This window comes from Melanerpes formicivorus, unplaced genomic scaffold, assembly GCF_026170545.1.
Source record: "Melanerpes formicivorus ecotype bairdi unplaced genomic scaffold, bMelFor1.0.p_v2 SCAF_468, whole genome shotgun sequence".
NCBI classification, from domain to species: domain Eukaryota; kingdom Metazoa; phylum Chordata; class Aves; order Piciformes; family Picidae; genus Melanerpes; species Melanerpes formicivorus.
Genome location: NW_027142820.1, coordinates 48,347 through 63,481, shown reverse-complemented (window position 1 = coordinate 63,481; position 15,135 = coordinate 48,347). Strand labels below are relative to the sequence as shown.

At 60.5% G+C, this 15,135-nt stretch overlaps 2 protein-coding genes across 2 annotated transcripts; both read right to left on the bottom strand.

The window, feature by feature from the left end:
• Nucleotides 1-1,925: 1,925 nt before the first annotated feature.
• Nucleotides 1,926-4,026, bottom strand: LOC137459944 (hydrocephalus-inducing protein-like). Its single transcript, XM_068170614.1, has 4 exons — nt 3,979-4,026; nt 2,893-3,087; nt 2,615-2,787; nt 1,926-2,199 (listed from the first exon to the last, which is right to left on the bottom strand). Exons 1-4 carry the CDS (start codon nt 4,024-4,026, stop codon nt 1,926-1,928), a joined length of 690 nt encoding a protein of 229 aa, XP_068026715.1.
• A 1,591-nt stretch (nt 4,027-5,617) lies between these two features.
• Nucleotides 5,618-14,922, bottom strand: LOC137459945 (hydrocephalus-inducing protein homolog). Its single transcript, XM_068170616.1, has 7 exons — nt 14,851-14,922; nt 12,201-12,344; nt 11,191-11,334; nt 10,779-10,916; nt 7,311-7,488; nt 6,102-6,232; nt 5,618-5,655 (listed from the first exon to the last, which is right to left on the bottom strand). The coding sequence occupies exons 1-5, from the start codon at nt 14,911-14,913 to the stop codon at nt 7,444-7,446; spliced, it is 534 nt and encodes a 177-aa protein (XP_068026717.1). The 5' UTR covers nt 14,914-14,922; the 3' UTR covers nt 5,618-5,655; nt 6,102-6,232; nt 7,311-7,443.
• Between the last annotated feature and the right edge of the window lie 213 nt (nt 14,923-15,135).

Genomic DNA, 15,135 nt, shown 5'->3' with positions numbered 1-15,135 from the left:
CAGGCCTCCAGCACCCTCACAGCAAAGATTCTCCTCCTGCTCAGATGGAACTTCCTAGGTTCCAGTTTGTGCCCACTGCCCCTTGGCCTGTCCCTGGACACCACTGTCAGGAGTCTGGCTCCAACCTCTTGCCTGCCACAGGTCCTTCATCTCCTGCTGAGCATTGCTCAGCTCCCCTCTGGGGCTGCTCTTCTCTAGGCTCAGCAGCCCCAGGGCTCTCAGCCTTTGCTCCTCACAGAGCTGCTCCAGGCCCCTCAGCACCTTTCTAGTTTCTGCTGGACTCTCTCCAGTGGTTCCCTCTTGCACTGAGGAGCCCAGAGCTGGAGCCAGGACTCCAGAGGTGGTCTCCCTAGGGCAGAGGACAGGCAGAGGAGAATGTCCCCTGACCTGCTGGCCACACTCTTCTTACTGCACCCCAGAGCCCAGGGGCTCTCCTTATGGTGCCTGCTGAGCTGTGCAGAACTGCTGGGCTGGGGCTGGATTCTCCATGGCAATGGAGCCTGGAGCTCAGGACAGTCCCAGTGGTCACACACACCATGAGGCAGCCAGCATGGGAACAGCTTCTAGCCACAGGAGCAGACTGCAGGCCTGGGCAGGTGCTGGCCCCAGGCACTCCCAGAGCAGGCAGCTGGACCAACCTGTATGCAAGCTTGCACTGCCCTTGGTTCCTCAGGGTCAGCACTTGCTTGGCACTCCCCAGGACCTCCAGGACTCCAAAGTTCACACAGCCATCTGCACCTGCAGGACACCCCCAGAGCGAGGGAAGGGATGGGGAGGATGCTGGGGCTGCTGCAGGCTGCACCCAGTCAGGAGACAGAGACTGGGAGAGCTCAGGTGGGACAAAGCTCTGCTCAGCAAGTCTCCAGCCTTGCAAGGTTTCTCTGCCTGCTTTGCTGCCCTTTGCTCTTCTCACTCTGAGAGGATCTGTAGGGCTTAGCAGCCAAGGAGCTCAGCCTCTACCTCCTTGCTTCCAAGCACAGATCAACCACTTGATGTGCTGTACTGAGCCTTCAGGAACTGCCAGCTGCTTGTTCCCACCCCTGGTGTTTCAAAGGGGCACACTTCAAGGTGTGAGAGAGGCAAGGCACTGTGTGACCTGACAGTGCTCTACTCCACACAGCTGGCAAGAGACCTGTGCCATGCATCCATGCCAGGCCTGCATTGCTGTCCCATCCCATCCCATCCCATCCCATCCTACCCCATCCCATCCCATCCCATCCCATCCCATCCCATCCCACCCCCCACTTGCCCCAGCAATGCAATGCAGATGAATTCCTTTGCTCTGGGGCCAGCCACTGCCCTTCAGGCAGGGTGATGTTCAGAGCAACTTCGTAGGCCTCAGCCACAACTTCAATGCTCTCCACCTGAACAACACCCTGGACATTCTCTGCAGCTGAAACCTGAGGCAGCAAGAAGCAAACCCTAAAGTCATTCTCCTCAGTGTTCCTGCTAAACAAGAGGAGTCCTTGTCTCTAGCAGCTGTCTTTACCCAGCCTGGGAGGCAGTGTGATGTACAAACACCCACAAGAGTCCTGAGGTGTCCCAGAGCAGGTGGCAATGACAGCCAACTCTCTCTTAGCAGGCAGCAGCCTCACTGCAATGCAGCCTCTAAACCCCAGGGAACAAAGCCTTAATAGCCAGAGGAGGAGACTCCACAACCTCCCTGGGCAACCTGCTCCAGGGCTCCAGCACCCTCACACCAAAGATGTTGGAGCCTCCTGGCTTCCAGTTCCTGCCTCTTCCCCCTTGTTCTGTGCTGGCACCACTGCCTGGCTCCAGCTTCTTGCCCCCCACCCTCAGCTCCTGCTCAGCACTGAGGTATTCATAAGCAGCATCCTTCAGTGAGGGTCCCTTGGTGCTAAGGGCCCAGACAATGTGGGCTCAAAGGAATCTCCTCAGGGCTCATCCTTTGGCCCTCTTTGCCTTCAGACACAGCCTCCATCCCCCAGGGCCCACAGCACTCTGCCCAGCTCTGCCAGGCAGGGCCCTGTCCCCCTCACCTCCAAGCGGAGCTTCTTCTCCACGCCGAGAGCCTTGGTGCTCCTGAAGCACAGCTGCACGGCCAGCTCCGAGCGGGGCCCGACCGTGCCCTGCCTCTGCCGCACCGAGAAGCCCTCGCCGAGGCTCTGCAGCCCGCTGAGCCTCCAGGCCACCGGCAGGGGGCAGCTGTTCCGCAGCAGCAGGCTCCTGCTGTGCTCGCTGCGGAGACACCAAGGCTCAGTGCCAGCTGCTGAGGGGCACAGCGGCAGCCCTGCCGCTGGCAGCAGCCCTCCCCATGGGGCTGAAACCACCCTGCAGGTTTTGCTCTTTGCCACAAGCCTGAGAGGGGAGGCCCCTAGGGAGAGCTTGGTGGCAGAAGGGGATCCAACAGCAGGCAGAGCCAGAGCCAGATCCACTCTCTCTGCACCAGCAGAGGAGAAGCAAATGCATCAGGGCCCCCACTGCTGGGGGGCTAGAGCTGGGGACTGTCATGGGACATCCCAGCCAGCAAGAAACAGTGAGCAAGAGGCTGGCAAGTGCTGGGAGCAAGAGGGCTGCTGGCCCAGCCTCCAAGCTGAGGAAAGGGAAGCTGCAGCAGAGCCACCCCCAGCAGAGTGCCCCTGGCCTGACTGACCTGTGCAGAAGCACCCTGTTGAAATGCAGCTGCTTGGGGCTGACCCCCAGCTTCACCTGCACCCCTTGGCAGCACAGGTGGAAGACCACTGGCTCTGGGTTGCCCTTGATGCAGCAGATGAGGCTGTCTTCCACCAGGCCAGGTGAAGTGGGGTATGCCCAGATGCTCAGCTCCTGGCCCCAGCCCCACAAAGAGAAGCACAGAAGAACATTCAGTGAACAGGAGGGGCAGCTCCTGGGCTCTGCTGCTGCTCCCTGGCCCACCTGCCTGTCTCCTACCTGCTTCTCCTTAGGTCCCAGCTGCATGCTGGCAGGCTCCAAGAGGAAGGTGCCCCCACTGCCACCCCTCTCAAAGGAGAAGTGCAGCTCTGCCTCCCAGGGGCTGACATTGCAGATGGAGAGCTGCTCGCAGTTGTCATCCTGCAGCACAGCCTTGGAGCTGGCCACAGAAAGGGCAAAGGCTGCAGGGGAGCTCTGTCAAGCAGCCTGAGAGAAAGGCTCATGTGGGACACCTTGCATGCTGCCTGTGTTCATTCCCTGCTTCCTTGGATGCCCAGCCCACACTTGGTGTCTCCATCCCAGAGGTGTGCACAGGCCACTTCAAGAGGCCTTCTACAAACCAGGACCTCAAAGGTGCCTGGCAAAACAGAAGCACAGCAGGCACCTGGATTCCTCCCCTCCTCTGCTGGCTTTCCCTCCCTGCAGGCTTCCCAGAAAAGTGTGGAGAGAGCTCAGCTTCTCTCTTCCAAAGCAGCCAGGAGACTGCCTGGGCCCAGCTCCTGGGTGAGCCTGAGGCTGAGGGCGGGAAAGCAAAAGGATTCCTTCCCAAGAGGAATCCCAGAGTTAACAAACACCTCCTGGTTCAGGTGTGGGACAGAGGTTGGTGGGAAAAGGTCAAAAAAAGGCAATGCCTCAGCCTGGCCAAATCCTCTTTTGGTTTTTAAACTCTTTTGATTTACCCTCCCTGGGGTGTCAGAATGCCACCAGCTCTCCAGAGCTCCCCTGGAGACAAACCTCCATTCCTAATGCTGAAAGAAGAGGGAAGTGAAAAACAGAAAGATGCCAGCAGCTACAGGGACATTATTTTAAGGCCAGACTCTATCCAGCAGTGGGGATCAGGAAAATGGAAATCCCCTTTGCCCTGCCCTGCAGGTGCTTGTCCCCCAACAGCAGCTCCAACCATCAAGTCTTGCTGACACTGCAGATTTCACGGAGGGTTTCCAGTCCCTCAGCAGAAAAACTTCCTTTGCTCCTTCAGGCTGACCCACAGAGCTCCCAGCACTTGAAACAAACAGCACAAAGCTGCTGAAGCTGAGATGGGGGCTGACAAGTGACCCCAAGCTGCTTTCAGGCTGCAAGCAGCACCTGGCTCTGGCCACCAAAGCCCCCAGGGGGCAGGAAGATCAGCTCCATCCCCCCCAGCACTCCTGTGCCTGCTAGGTGCTCAAGTTGCCACAGCTGTGCTCCTTCAAAGCCACCAAACTCCCAGCTCTCTGCCCGGGCCTGCCCTGAATCGTGCCCCTGGGTGCATGTTCCTGGAAGCACAAGGTCCTGCAAGCAGCACAGCTGGGGGCTGGGCAGCACCTACCTGTCTCTTGCCTGGGCACACAGCAGCGGCCCCAAGTGGAACATCCCCGTGCTCAGGACATACTGCTTGGAGATGATGGCATCAGCTGCCTTGCTCTGCCTGCAGCGAGGAAACACCTCCCTGGCACAGAGAGAAGGAAGAGTTGGGAGATTCTCTGAGCACAAAACCTGCTCCCAAAGGCTGAACTCTTAGTGCTGGCCGAGGCACAGCACCGCTGCCCAGCTCCAAGCACGGCAAGAGATGCTGGGGGGCTCAGGCAGGTCCCAGGGGCACAAGGGGCAGAGTCTCAGCTCTGAGCTCAGGGGCAGCAGAGCGGGACGGCCCCAGGGGCCAGCCTTACCGTGGCTCCTGGCTGATGCTGGGGTACAGGCAGGTGCCCCTGCAGTGCAGCTGGTAGGGGCGCTTGGTGCCCAGCAGCTCCAAGTGCAGCCTCTGCTCAAAGCTGCCCAGCAGCGCGGAGCTGAAGTGGACCTGCAGCACCACCTGGCCCTGGGCAGACACTACCCAGCGGTAGCTGCTGAGCCTGGCAGGGAAAGAGGAACCTTCAGGCACTGCTGAGGAGCAAAGGAGAGCAGGAGGAGCCATGGTGGAGCTGGGGTGGGAAACCTCCTTGGCAAGCTGGCCCTGAAGCAGAGGGATCCCTCCTCCCTCACAGCTCACCTGGCACAGCTCTCTGGGGGGGGCAGGGTGTCCACGTCTGGGGGGTCCTGTGGCTGGTCCCTGGAGATCTCTCCTGCCACAGCCAGAGCTCTGCTTTCCCCTCACAGCCTCCTGGCTGCTCCTGCCTTTCTCCCTTCTCCAATGGCCTCTGGCTGGGGTGCCCTGCTCCTCTGAGGTCTTCACCCCAAAGGGAGAGAGCAAAGGGAAAGACAGCTGAGACCTGCCCTGAGAGCCAGCACTGCAGGGGAGGTCTCAGCAGAGCAGAGCACAGCACAGGGGCAAAAGCCTCTCCTTTGACCTGCTGCCCACATTGCTGGGGATCAGCCCAGGATAGGGCTTTCAGTGCCAGCTCCTCTCCATCTTTGCACCTCCCAGCTGAAGGTTTGAGGGGCAGAGCAGGGTTTGCTGCTGAGGCTTTGCCTCTCCTCTCAGACTGGCCCTGTGTTTCAAGCAGAGCTCTTTCTTCTGGACAGCCAGAAGGGATCTCTGCAGGCTTGGGCCCTGTCACATCTTCACTGCCCTGCCACTCTCACCCTTTTCCATCCCACCTGCCCCTTTGCCCCCATCCAGCCTGGTCCCTGTCCTGGCACCTTCACTGTGGGCACAGTGGGGACATCCACAACACTTTCAGGAGCCTCCTCCTCTTCTGGCCCTGTGGCAGCTGCTGGCAGGAGCACAAAGTGCTGGAGGACTTCTGCAGGCACCTCCCGCTTGGCTGGGCAGTGAACCACAGAGTAGACAGCAGGGGGAGGAATGGGGGACCCTGAGGGACCCAGGCCCAGCTCATCCAGGACCTAAAGCAGAAGAGCAAACCTTGGTCATGCTCCTGTGGCCTCTATCCTCACACCTCCTGAAAGACACTGAGCTGTTAGGGAGCTCTGATTGATTGAGGTGGAGCACAGCCCTTGCTCTGCCCAGGGTGGGGAGCAGGCTCCAGAGCAGGGCCAGGACTACAGGTGGCACCTGCAGAGGAATCTGGCCCCATCAATTCACCCCCATGAGCATGGCCTGCAGGATCTCAGCCAGCTGCCAGGAAGCTCCTCCAGCTCCAGCAGGGACAACCTCCAGGGGTGGACAGCCCTGGGGCAGCACTCAGCTGATGAGAGTCATGGCTGAGTGTGGGCAGGGAGGTCCCACCTGCTAGCAGGGCCCCAGGAAGCCTGTTGTGGGGTACAAGGGGATGCAGTGACACAAGGGGGAGAGGCTGGCTCCTGCCACACAGGGCAGCAGCTGTTCTCACCGTGGCAGCCAAGTCATCTGGGGTTGGTTCTGTGGCTGCAGCCTCCCCCAGGACAACTTCTCCATCTCTCTCACTGTCCTTGGCCATCTTTTCTTTCACCTTCCTGAAGGCCTTCTCATATTTCTCATTGCCTGAAGGCAGAAACCCCCCAGAGTGCAGTGTGGGCATCTGAGCTGGGCAGCCCCCTCCCCACACCACCTCTCCCAGAAACACTCCTCCAGCAGCTCAGGGCACAGCATTGGAAGAGACCTCGAGGATCATCCAGCCCAACCTGTCACCACAGACCTCATGGCCAGACCATGGCACCAAGTGCCACATCCAATCCCCTCCTGAACCCCTCCAGGGATGGGGACTCCACCACCTCCCCAGGCAGCACATCCCAATGACCAATGACTCTCTCAGTGAAGAACCTTCTCCTCACCTCCAGCCTAAACCTCCCCTGGCACAGCTTGAGACTGTGTCCTCTTGTTCTGGTGCTGGGTGCCTGGGAGAAGAGACCAACCCCCACCTGGCTACAACCTCCCTTTAGGTAGCTGTAGAGGGCAATGAGGTCTCCCCTGAGCCTCCTCTTCTCCAGGCTAAACAACCCCAGCTCCCTCAGCCTCTCCTCACAGGGCTGTGCTCAAGGCCTCTCCCCAGCCTTGTTGCCCTTCTCTGGACACCTTCAAGTGTTTCAATGTCCTTCTTGAACTGAGGGGCCCAGAACTGGACACAGGACTCAAGGTGTAGCCTAAGCAATGCAGAGCACAGGGGCACAATGACCTCCCTGCTCCTGCTGGCCACACCACTCCTAATGCAGGCCAGGATGCCCTTGGCCTTCCTGGCCACCTGGGCACACTGCTGGCTCATGTTCAGGCAGCTGTCAGTCAGCACCCCCAGGTCCCTCTCTGCCTGGCTGCTCTCAGCCACTCTGAGCCCAGCCTGGAGCTCTGCCTGGGGCTGCCGTGGCCAAAGTGCAGCACCCGGCAGTGGGTGCCTATCCTCCTGCTGCATGCTGAGCTTCAGCCCTGCCCAGCTTCCTCCCCCAGAGGAGCAGCTCAGCCCCAGCCAGCTGGTGCAAACCCAGCTCTGCAGGGTGGCTCCTGGGACAGAGCCCACAGGGACTTGCAGAGCCTGGGGAAGCCACCAGTGCTGCTCTGACAGCCTTGGGGGTAGGCCCTGGGGGAAAGCCCAGGGGAGCATCCTGAGGAGCAGCCAGGCAGTGCTCACCTTGGCTGTTCCTGGGCAGGTGCAGGCAGAGCCTGGGAAAGCTTCCCTCTCCTTTCAGGCAGACTTCTTGCGGCTCCAGGTGACCCACTGGGAGCTGGAAAGCCTTGCAGAAGGCCCCAGGCGCTTCTGGCAGCTAAGAGACTTTCAGCACCTGCTGCTGGCCGGCTCCAAGGCTACCCTGCAGGGAGGGAATGCACCAAAGAGGCTTTGATGGAGGGGGTGATGCTCAGCCAGGTTCTCCTCTAGAAGACAGCAGACAGCAGCACCTTCTAGCTGTCTGGTTTCCAAGAGCTTGTCTCCTGCCCCAGGCTGCCAGGTCCCCTCCAGAGTGCCAGCGTGGGGAGAGCTGGAAAGGACCTCTGGAGGTCATCACTCCAACTGCCCTGCTAAAGCAGGGCACCCCCAGCAGCTTGCCCAAGAGCAGCATGGCCAGGGGGAGCTGGAATCCCTCCAGAGCAGGAGGAGGCCTTCCCTCAGCACAGCCTGGCCTTTGCTCAGCACCAGCACAGCTCTGCTGCTCCCAGGCTTTGCCTTCAGCCAGCAGGAGCCAGGCCTGACCAAGCAAAGCTCCAGCAGCAGTGCTGGGCAAGGCAAGGGAAGTGCCCCTGCCCTCTGCAGGGCCAGCAGCTCCTGTCACAGCACCTCAGTGGTGTCCACTAGGCTCCTCAGCTCAAAAGGGACAGGGACCTACTGGAAAGAGTCCAAGGGAGACTACACACATGCTGAGGGCCTGCAGCATCTTTGTGAGGCTCAGAGGCTGAGACTCCTGGGGCTGTTGAGCCTGGAGAAGAGCAGCCCCAGAGAGGGCCTCTGCTCAAAGCTCAGCAAGAGCTAAAGGGCTTGTGGGGGACAAGAGGATGGGGCTGGACTCTTGTCAGTGGTGCCCACTGACAGGACAAGAGGCAAGGGGCATCAGCTGGAACCCAGGGAGTTCCAGCTGACCAGGAGGAGAAAATTCTCTGCTGTGAGGGTGCTGGAGGCCTGGAGCAGGCTGCCCAGAGAAGTTGTGGAGTCTCCTATGGAGAGATGCCAACCCCCCCTGGGCACGCTGCTGGGGGTGCCCTGCTGGAAGGAGGAGGTTGGGCTGGATGACCCCCAGAGGCCCCTTGCAAACCACCCCCCCTCCTGGGATCCTGGGAGTGCAGGTGGGTGTCCAGGGCTCTGAGCCCCACCTGGGACTCCCACCAAACCTCCTGCCTGTGCAGTTCAACTCAGGGTGCAGGAGCCTGCCCTGGCTCATGCTGAGCTCCAGAGAAAGGCCACAAGGAGGAGCAGAGGGCTGGAGCTGCTCTGCTATGAGGACAGACTGAGAGAGTTGGGCTTGTGCAGGCTGGAGAGGAGAAGGCTCCAGGGAGACCTTCTTGTGGCCTTCAGGTCTCTGCAGGCAGCTCCAAGAAAGCTGGGGAGGGACTTTTGAGGGTGTCAGGGAGGGACAGGACTGGGGGGGTGGAGCAAAACTAGACAGGGGGAGATTCAGGTTGGGTGTTAGGAAGAAGTTCTTCCCCATGAAGGTGGTGAGAGCCTGGCCCAGGCTGCCCAGGGAGGTGGTGGAAGCCTCCTGCCTGGAGGTGTTTGCAGCCAGGCTGGAGGTGGCTGTGAGCAACCTGCTGTGGTGTGAGGTGTCCCTGCCCATGGCAGGGGGGTTGGAACTGGCTGAGCCTTGAGCTCCCTCCCAACCCTGACAATTCTGTGAGCTGCAAACACATCTCTGGCCACACAGCAGCAGAGCCTAGGACAAGATCTAGAACAGAAAGTGTCACTGGGGCTTCCAGAAGTGTCTCTGGCTTCCAGAAGAGCTGTCCCAGGCCAGAGCAAAAGGAAGCAGATCCAGAGGCACCTGGCTCTGGGTGACAGGACACATCTGCAGCCTTCCTCAGCTGCCCACTGCACACAGGGCTGCACTTGCAGGTCCCTGCTCTCCTTCAGGCTGCAGGGAGAAGCTGAGGAGTGGGCCAGGACCTGCCCCCTGAGCCCCCACTCCAGCACAGGACACAGCCAGAGCCAGCCCAGCCCCACTGCCAGCACCATCCACGCTGCCACAGCAGCACCAAGCAGAGCTGTGCCTTCAGAAGCTGGCAGGAAGAGGGCATGAGCCTGGCACCTCTTGCAGGAGGCAGGCAGGAGGAAAGATGGAAGCCATTTGGCTTCCTTTGCCCATGGCACCAAGGGCCTGAGAGAGGAATGCTGCTCCAGCCCAGAGACATCCACCCAAGGCTCAGGAGCTGAGGTCACAGAATCCTGGAAGGCTTTGGCTGGGAAGGGACCTTTCAAGGTCACAGAATCACAGGGCTTGGAAGGGACCTCTGGAGATCATCAGAGCAGGGTCACCTAGAGCAGCTTGCACAGGAGTGCAGCCAGGAGGCTTTGGAATGGCTCCAGAGGAGACTCCACAGCCTCTCTGGGCAGCCTGCCCCAGTGCCCCACTGCCCTCAACACACAGAAGTTCCTCCTGCTGTCAGATGGAACTTGGCTGTTGCAGTGTGTGCCCATTGCCCCTTGTCCTCTCCCTGGGCACCACTGACAAAGCCTTGGCCAGAGCCCCCTGGGTCCCCTTGAAGGCTTCAGAAGCACTGAGGGGATCTGCCCTCTGTCTTGTCTTCTCCAGGCTACAAAGCCCCAAGCCTCTCAGCCTTTCTTCACCAGACAGATGTTCCAGTCCCCTCAGAGCCCTTGGCTGGACCCTCTCAAGCAGCTCCCTCAGGTCCTGACCAGCTCCTGCCCCCTGGGGACCACCACTCACTACAGAAGCTCCAGCCAGCCTCTGTGCCAGCAGCTCCTTCAGGCCTGCAGTGAGCAGGGACAGCTGCAGCTAGGGCAGGCTGCTGGGATGCTGCAAACTCCTCTCTGCACTGCTCCAGCCCTGCTCAGCCCTGGCCCCCTCACTGCCCCCCCCAGCTGCTGCAGAGGAGCAGAGCTGGAGGGGTGAAGGAGCAGGGAAGGGCTGCTCCAGCTCCTGGCACAGGAGCTTCATGGCCAGGCAAGAGCAAGGCAGTCTCCTGGGCAGCCCTGGCAGGGGCAGGCAGGGCAGTTCCTGTCTGCTCCCACAGGAGGTGACCCAGGACAAGAGCAAATGCTCTCAGGCTGTGCCAGGGGAGGGGGAGGTTGGGCATCAGGCACAATTTCTTCCCCACAAGGGCTGTGAAGGCCTGGCCCAGGCTGCCCAGGGCAGCAGGCAGTCCCCAGCCCCGGAGGGACTGAAAAGCTGTGGAGATGTGGTGCCAAGAGCCAGGGTTTGGGGCTGGCCTGGCAGTGCTGAGCTCCCAGCTGGCCTTGAGGATCTGAAAGGGCTCTTCCAAGCCAAAGGATCCTGTGATTGCATCCCCTCAGCAGAGACAGCTCCCAGCCCTGCCTGCTGCTGGGACAGTTCCCTCCTGCTCTTCTCTTTCTCCCCGGTTTTCCCCTCCAAGCCCAGCCAGGGCAGGCTGGCACAGGGCCAGGGTCAGGCCCTTGTGCTGCCCCCATCCTCACCGTGCTGGGCACCACCAGGGGCACCGCGGGCAGGGGGCTGCGGGCAGTGCCCGTGCCAGGGCTCAGCACCACGAAGGGGAAGGGCAGCTTCCCACAGCTCTGCAGGGGCAGCTCCACCTCTGTGACCACGTCCCACAGCTGCAGAGAGGAGAGAGGAGTGGGCAGTTAGAGACAGGCCTGGCACTGGGCACCTCCTGCAGCTGGCACTGGGGAAGGAGCCAAGGGAGGCAGTGCAGCAGAGCAGCAGAGCAGAGCTGGACACTTGGCTCCCAGCTTCACCTGGGCACCCCCAGCCCCAAGGGACCTCTTGGCCCTGCACAGGAGCTGAGCTTTGGGGCCCTCCCAGCAGGAGCACACCACCACACTGCTCCCTCTTCACACTCCAGCAGCAGCAAGGCCCAGGGCTGCTCACCTGAGCATCTGCAGGCAGGGGCTGCTGCTCCACATCACAGAGAGAGAAGGGCTGCCCTAAGGCCAGGACCATGCTGAGGGGCAGGGGGCAGATGTTCTTCAGAGACAGAGGCTGGGCCAGAGGAGTTAGGACATCCCCTGCTTGCTGCAAGCACAGGAGAGAAGCATCACTCACCCCCAAGTGCCCAGGGCCCTCCTTCCCCACCCGCTGCCTTTCCAAACCCTTCAGCCCCCAGAGCTCCCAACAGCTCCTCTGGACTCTTTGGATAGGTTTCTCCCCTTCTGGAAGGGCTTTCTCCAAGCACAGCAGATGCTGCTGCTGGCTGCAAACCACAGCACTGCCCAGGGGGAACAGCCTCAGGAATGTGCAGGGAACAGGCCCCTGAGAGGAGGCAGCTGCTGCTAAGAGATCCAGCCCATCTGATTGCAGTGGCCTGTCCTCTCCTGGGGACAGCAGCACAAGAGGAGTTCCAGTCACCTACACTCATGCTTCTAGGAGCCTCCTAAGGCCAGGGGTGCTGGGCAGAGGAGACAAGCAAGCAGGATGCAGCAGAGAGCCTGCAGGAGCCTAAGGCTGGCTTTGAGTATGCACAGCCAGCCAGCAACCTCCAGGCTCCTGCTGCCCCTGCTACAGTGCCAAGATGCTCAGGGGCCTGGAGCAGCTCTGGGAGGAGCTGAGAGCCCTGGGGCTGTTGATCCTGGAGAAGAGCAGCCCCAGAGGGGATCTGATCAGTGCTCAGCAAGAGCTAAAGGGTGGGGGACAAGAGCTTGGGGCCACTCTCCTCAGTGGTGCCACACCAACAAGAGCAAAGCAGTGCTGCTGAGGCTGTTGCCAGCCCCAGGGCAGCAAAGAATGAGCTCAGTGCTAACAGCAAAAGCTTGGTCCTGCTGCAGTCAACAGCCAAAGCCCTGGGGACTCAGAGCAGCTCTCTTCCCTCCTCCTTTGAAGCCAAGCACAGCCACAGCTTCCAGCCAGCAGATCCAGGGCCAGGATGCCAGCCAGACACTCACCTTCTCCACCTGGAAAGTGATTGCTGTGGAGGACATCTGCAGGGCAGGAGCAATGAATTGGCAGCTGAGCTCCACCTGCAGGATCTGGGTGCTCCTGGCCTCGCTGCCCACCGCGGCCTGGCACAGCAGCTGCTCCCTCACCGCCTGCAGGAGAAGCCACAGGGCACATGGGGGCTGCCAGCAGGGTGGCCAGAGGACAGCCTGCCTCTGCCAGCCACCAGCCACGGCCCTGCCACTGCCCCCCTCACTGCTGGTTTCCCCTTGCCCTCCACAGCTTGTGCTGCATCCCCTTTCTCCTGCACTCCAGTGGCCATCAGGCTGCAGCCAACAGCCACAAACAGCTCTGGGGAGGCTTGTGCTGCCAGGGACAATCCCTGCCCCAAAGGGTTCTTCCTTTGATGTGCCCCAGTGCTGAGCACAGTGCTACAGAAAGCTGGAGGAGCTGATGGAATGAAGATGGAGATGGAACTGGGCAGAAAAACAGGAGACAGAAAGGCCAAGGGCAGTCAGCTCTGCCTTGGAAGCTCAGTGGAAATGATTCCTGAGGAGGAACAACCCCTGCCCCAGCACAGCTGAGGCCTTGGCCTGCTGGGAGCTTGCAGCTCTGCAGACAGGGACCTGGGAGTGCTGCTGGAGAGCAAGTTGCCCACGAGCCAGCAAGCTGCCCTTGTGTCCAAGAAGGCCAAGAGGATTCCTGAAGGAGACTGTGGCCAGCAGGCTCTCCTCCCCCTCCATCCTGCCCTGCTGAGGCCACAGCTGGGTCCAGTTTGGGGCTGCCCAGTTCAAAGTAGTCAGGGAACTACTGAAGAGAGCCCAGTGAAGACTACAAAGATGCTGAGGAGCCTGGAGCACCTCTCTGAGGAGGAAAGGCTGAGACCTGGAGCTGCTGAGCCTGGAGCATCACAGAATCACACAGAAGCACAGAAGGCTCTGAGCTGGAAGGGACCTCCACAGGTCTTCTAGTCCAACCCCCTCAAAAAGAAGAGCAGCCCCAGAGCAGATCTTCTGCATGCTCAGCAAGAGCTAAAGGGTGAGGGGCAAGAGGAGGGAGCCTGTGACAGGACAAGGGGCACAAACTGGAACCCAGGAAGCTCCATCTGAGCAGGAAGAGAAAATTCTTCTCAGCGAGGGTGCTGAGGCCTGGAGCAGCCTGCCCAGAGAGGTTGTGGAGTCTCCTTCTCTGCAGAGACTCCAAACACCCCCTGGACACTGGCAACCTGGCCAACCTGCTGTGGGTGCCCCTGCTTTAGCAGGGGGGTTGGGCTGGATGATCCCCAGAGGTCCCTTCCAACCTCCCCCATGCTGGGATTCTGTGACCCACAGGAACCCCCCCCCAGGCAGATGCCTTCAGGTCAAGGAGGGATCACTCCCCACTAGGATGCCTCCTGCCCTCCTTCCCAGAGCTGCTTTGAAAAGAGACCTCCCCAGGACAGAGCTGCCTTGCATGTCCCAGCAGAGTCCTCTCTCAAGCTGGATGGGCTCACAGCCAAGCCTTGCTCTGGACAGCTCCTGGGATCACTTCTCCACTGCTCGCTCTTTCCTCTGCTACAGCACCACAACCCAACTCCTCCCAGAGCTCTTGGCTCTGACTGCAGGGCCAGGCAGGCACAGCTGGCTGCACAGAGCCCCTGCCAGCTTTCCAGGGAGACATTCTCACCACTGCACTCAACAGCTTGGTGCCTTTTGCTCCTCCTCAGCAAAACCTTTGGGCTCAGAACTGCATGGGGACAGCCCCAATACAGCCACCCAGGTGAGCAACGAAGTCTTCTTCAAGCCACTCTTGAGGCAAGCCTTTAGAACACCCTTCAAAACATGAACATCAGCAGGAGCTTCCTCTAGAGCTGTCCCACAGAGAATCATCTCATGGCTTGGCTTGGCTTGGCAGGGACCATTCAAGGTCATCCAGTCCAAGCCCTCTCCACTTCAACCTCTGTGCTGCTGGAGCTCAGCAGTGCACATCAGGGTGCAGCTCCTCTGCAGAGCTGCATTCCCCTGGCAGAAGGCTCCAGGCAGGAGGAGGCCCAGTGACCCATCCAAGGGTGCTGGCAAGACCTGGCTGCCCTTGGCACAGCAGGGCTGGCTGGGAGCCTGGGGCAAGTGTCACTGTTCCCAGGAAAGCAAGTTAAGCTGCCAGTTGCAGTGGTGCCATGGGGATGAACATCCCTGATCAGCAGAGCTGGCACTGGGCTCCTGCCTCTCCTCCAGCACTTGGTGCCAGACAAGGCCTCTGCCCATCTTTGTCTGCAGAGGAGAAATGCTGCAGCTCCAGCCACTGCCTGCCCTGCTGGCTTCCCCCAGACACAGGAAACCTGCCCTCCTGCCTTCCTTTCTGCCTCTGCTCCCAGGCTGTGAGTCACTTCTTCTCTCTGCCCTTCCCTCCTGCCTCAGCACCTGGCACCTTGGCACCTGCCACAGCAGCAGCTGCCTTCAGCCCCTGCTTTGGTAGCAGCAAGTGCTGCAGGATGGAACACAGAGCAGCCCCAGCCACTGATGGTGGCCAGCAAGGAAAGCAGAGGACTCTGCCAGGGGGAACCTGTGGCCTTCAAACAGTCTCTTGCTCACATTCTCAGGCCAGTGCCAGGGGGCTGCAGGACAAGTCCCAGGGGAGGTGATCTGATGGGGAAGGCTCAGCCCTTGTGAGGGACCTCACCTGGGGAGTGCTGGAGAAGCCTTCCAGCATCACCTCCATCGTTTGGCCTGGCCTCAGCTCCATCCTCTTGGGCCGAAGCTGAAACACAGGGCAGGCAGCAGGGGGGCCCTGGGAGGAAGCTTTGCCCTTGGTGCTGCTGAGGGAAGGCAGCCAACGGCGCTGGCCAAGCAGGGAGCAACCTCCCACGGTCCAGCGGAGCCGCTGGGTGCGGCGGCCTCGGTTGGTGACCCTGAAGCTGTAACAGCAGGGAGCCAGGCTGCAAGAGGAGCAGAGATGGAAAAGATC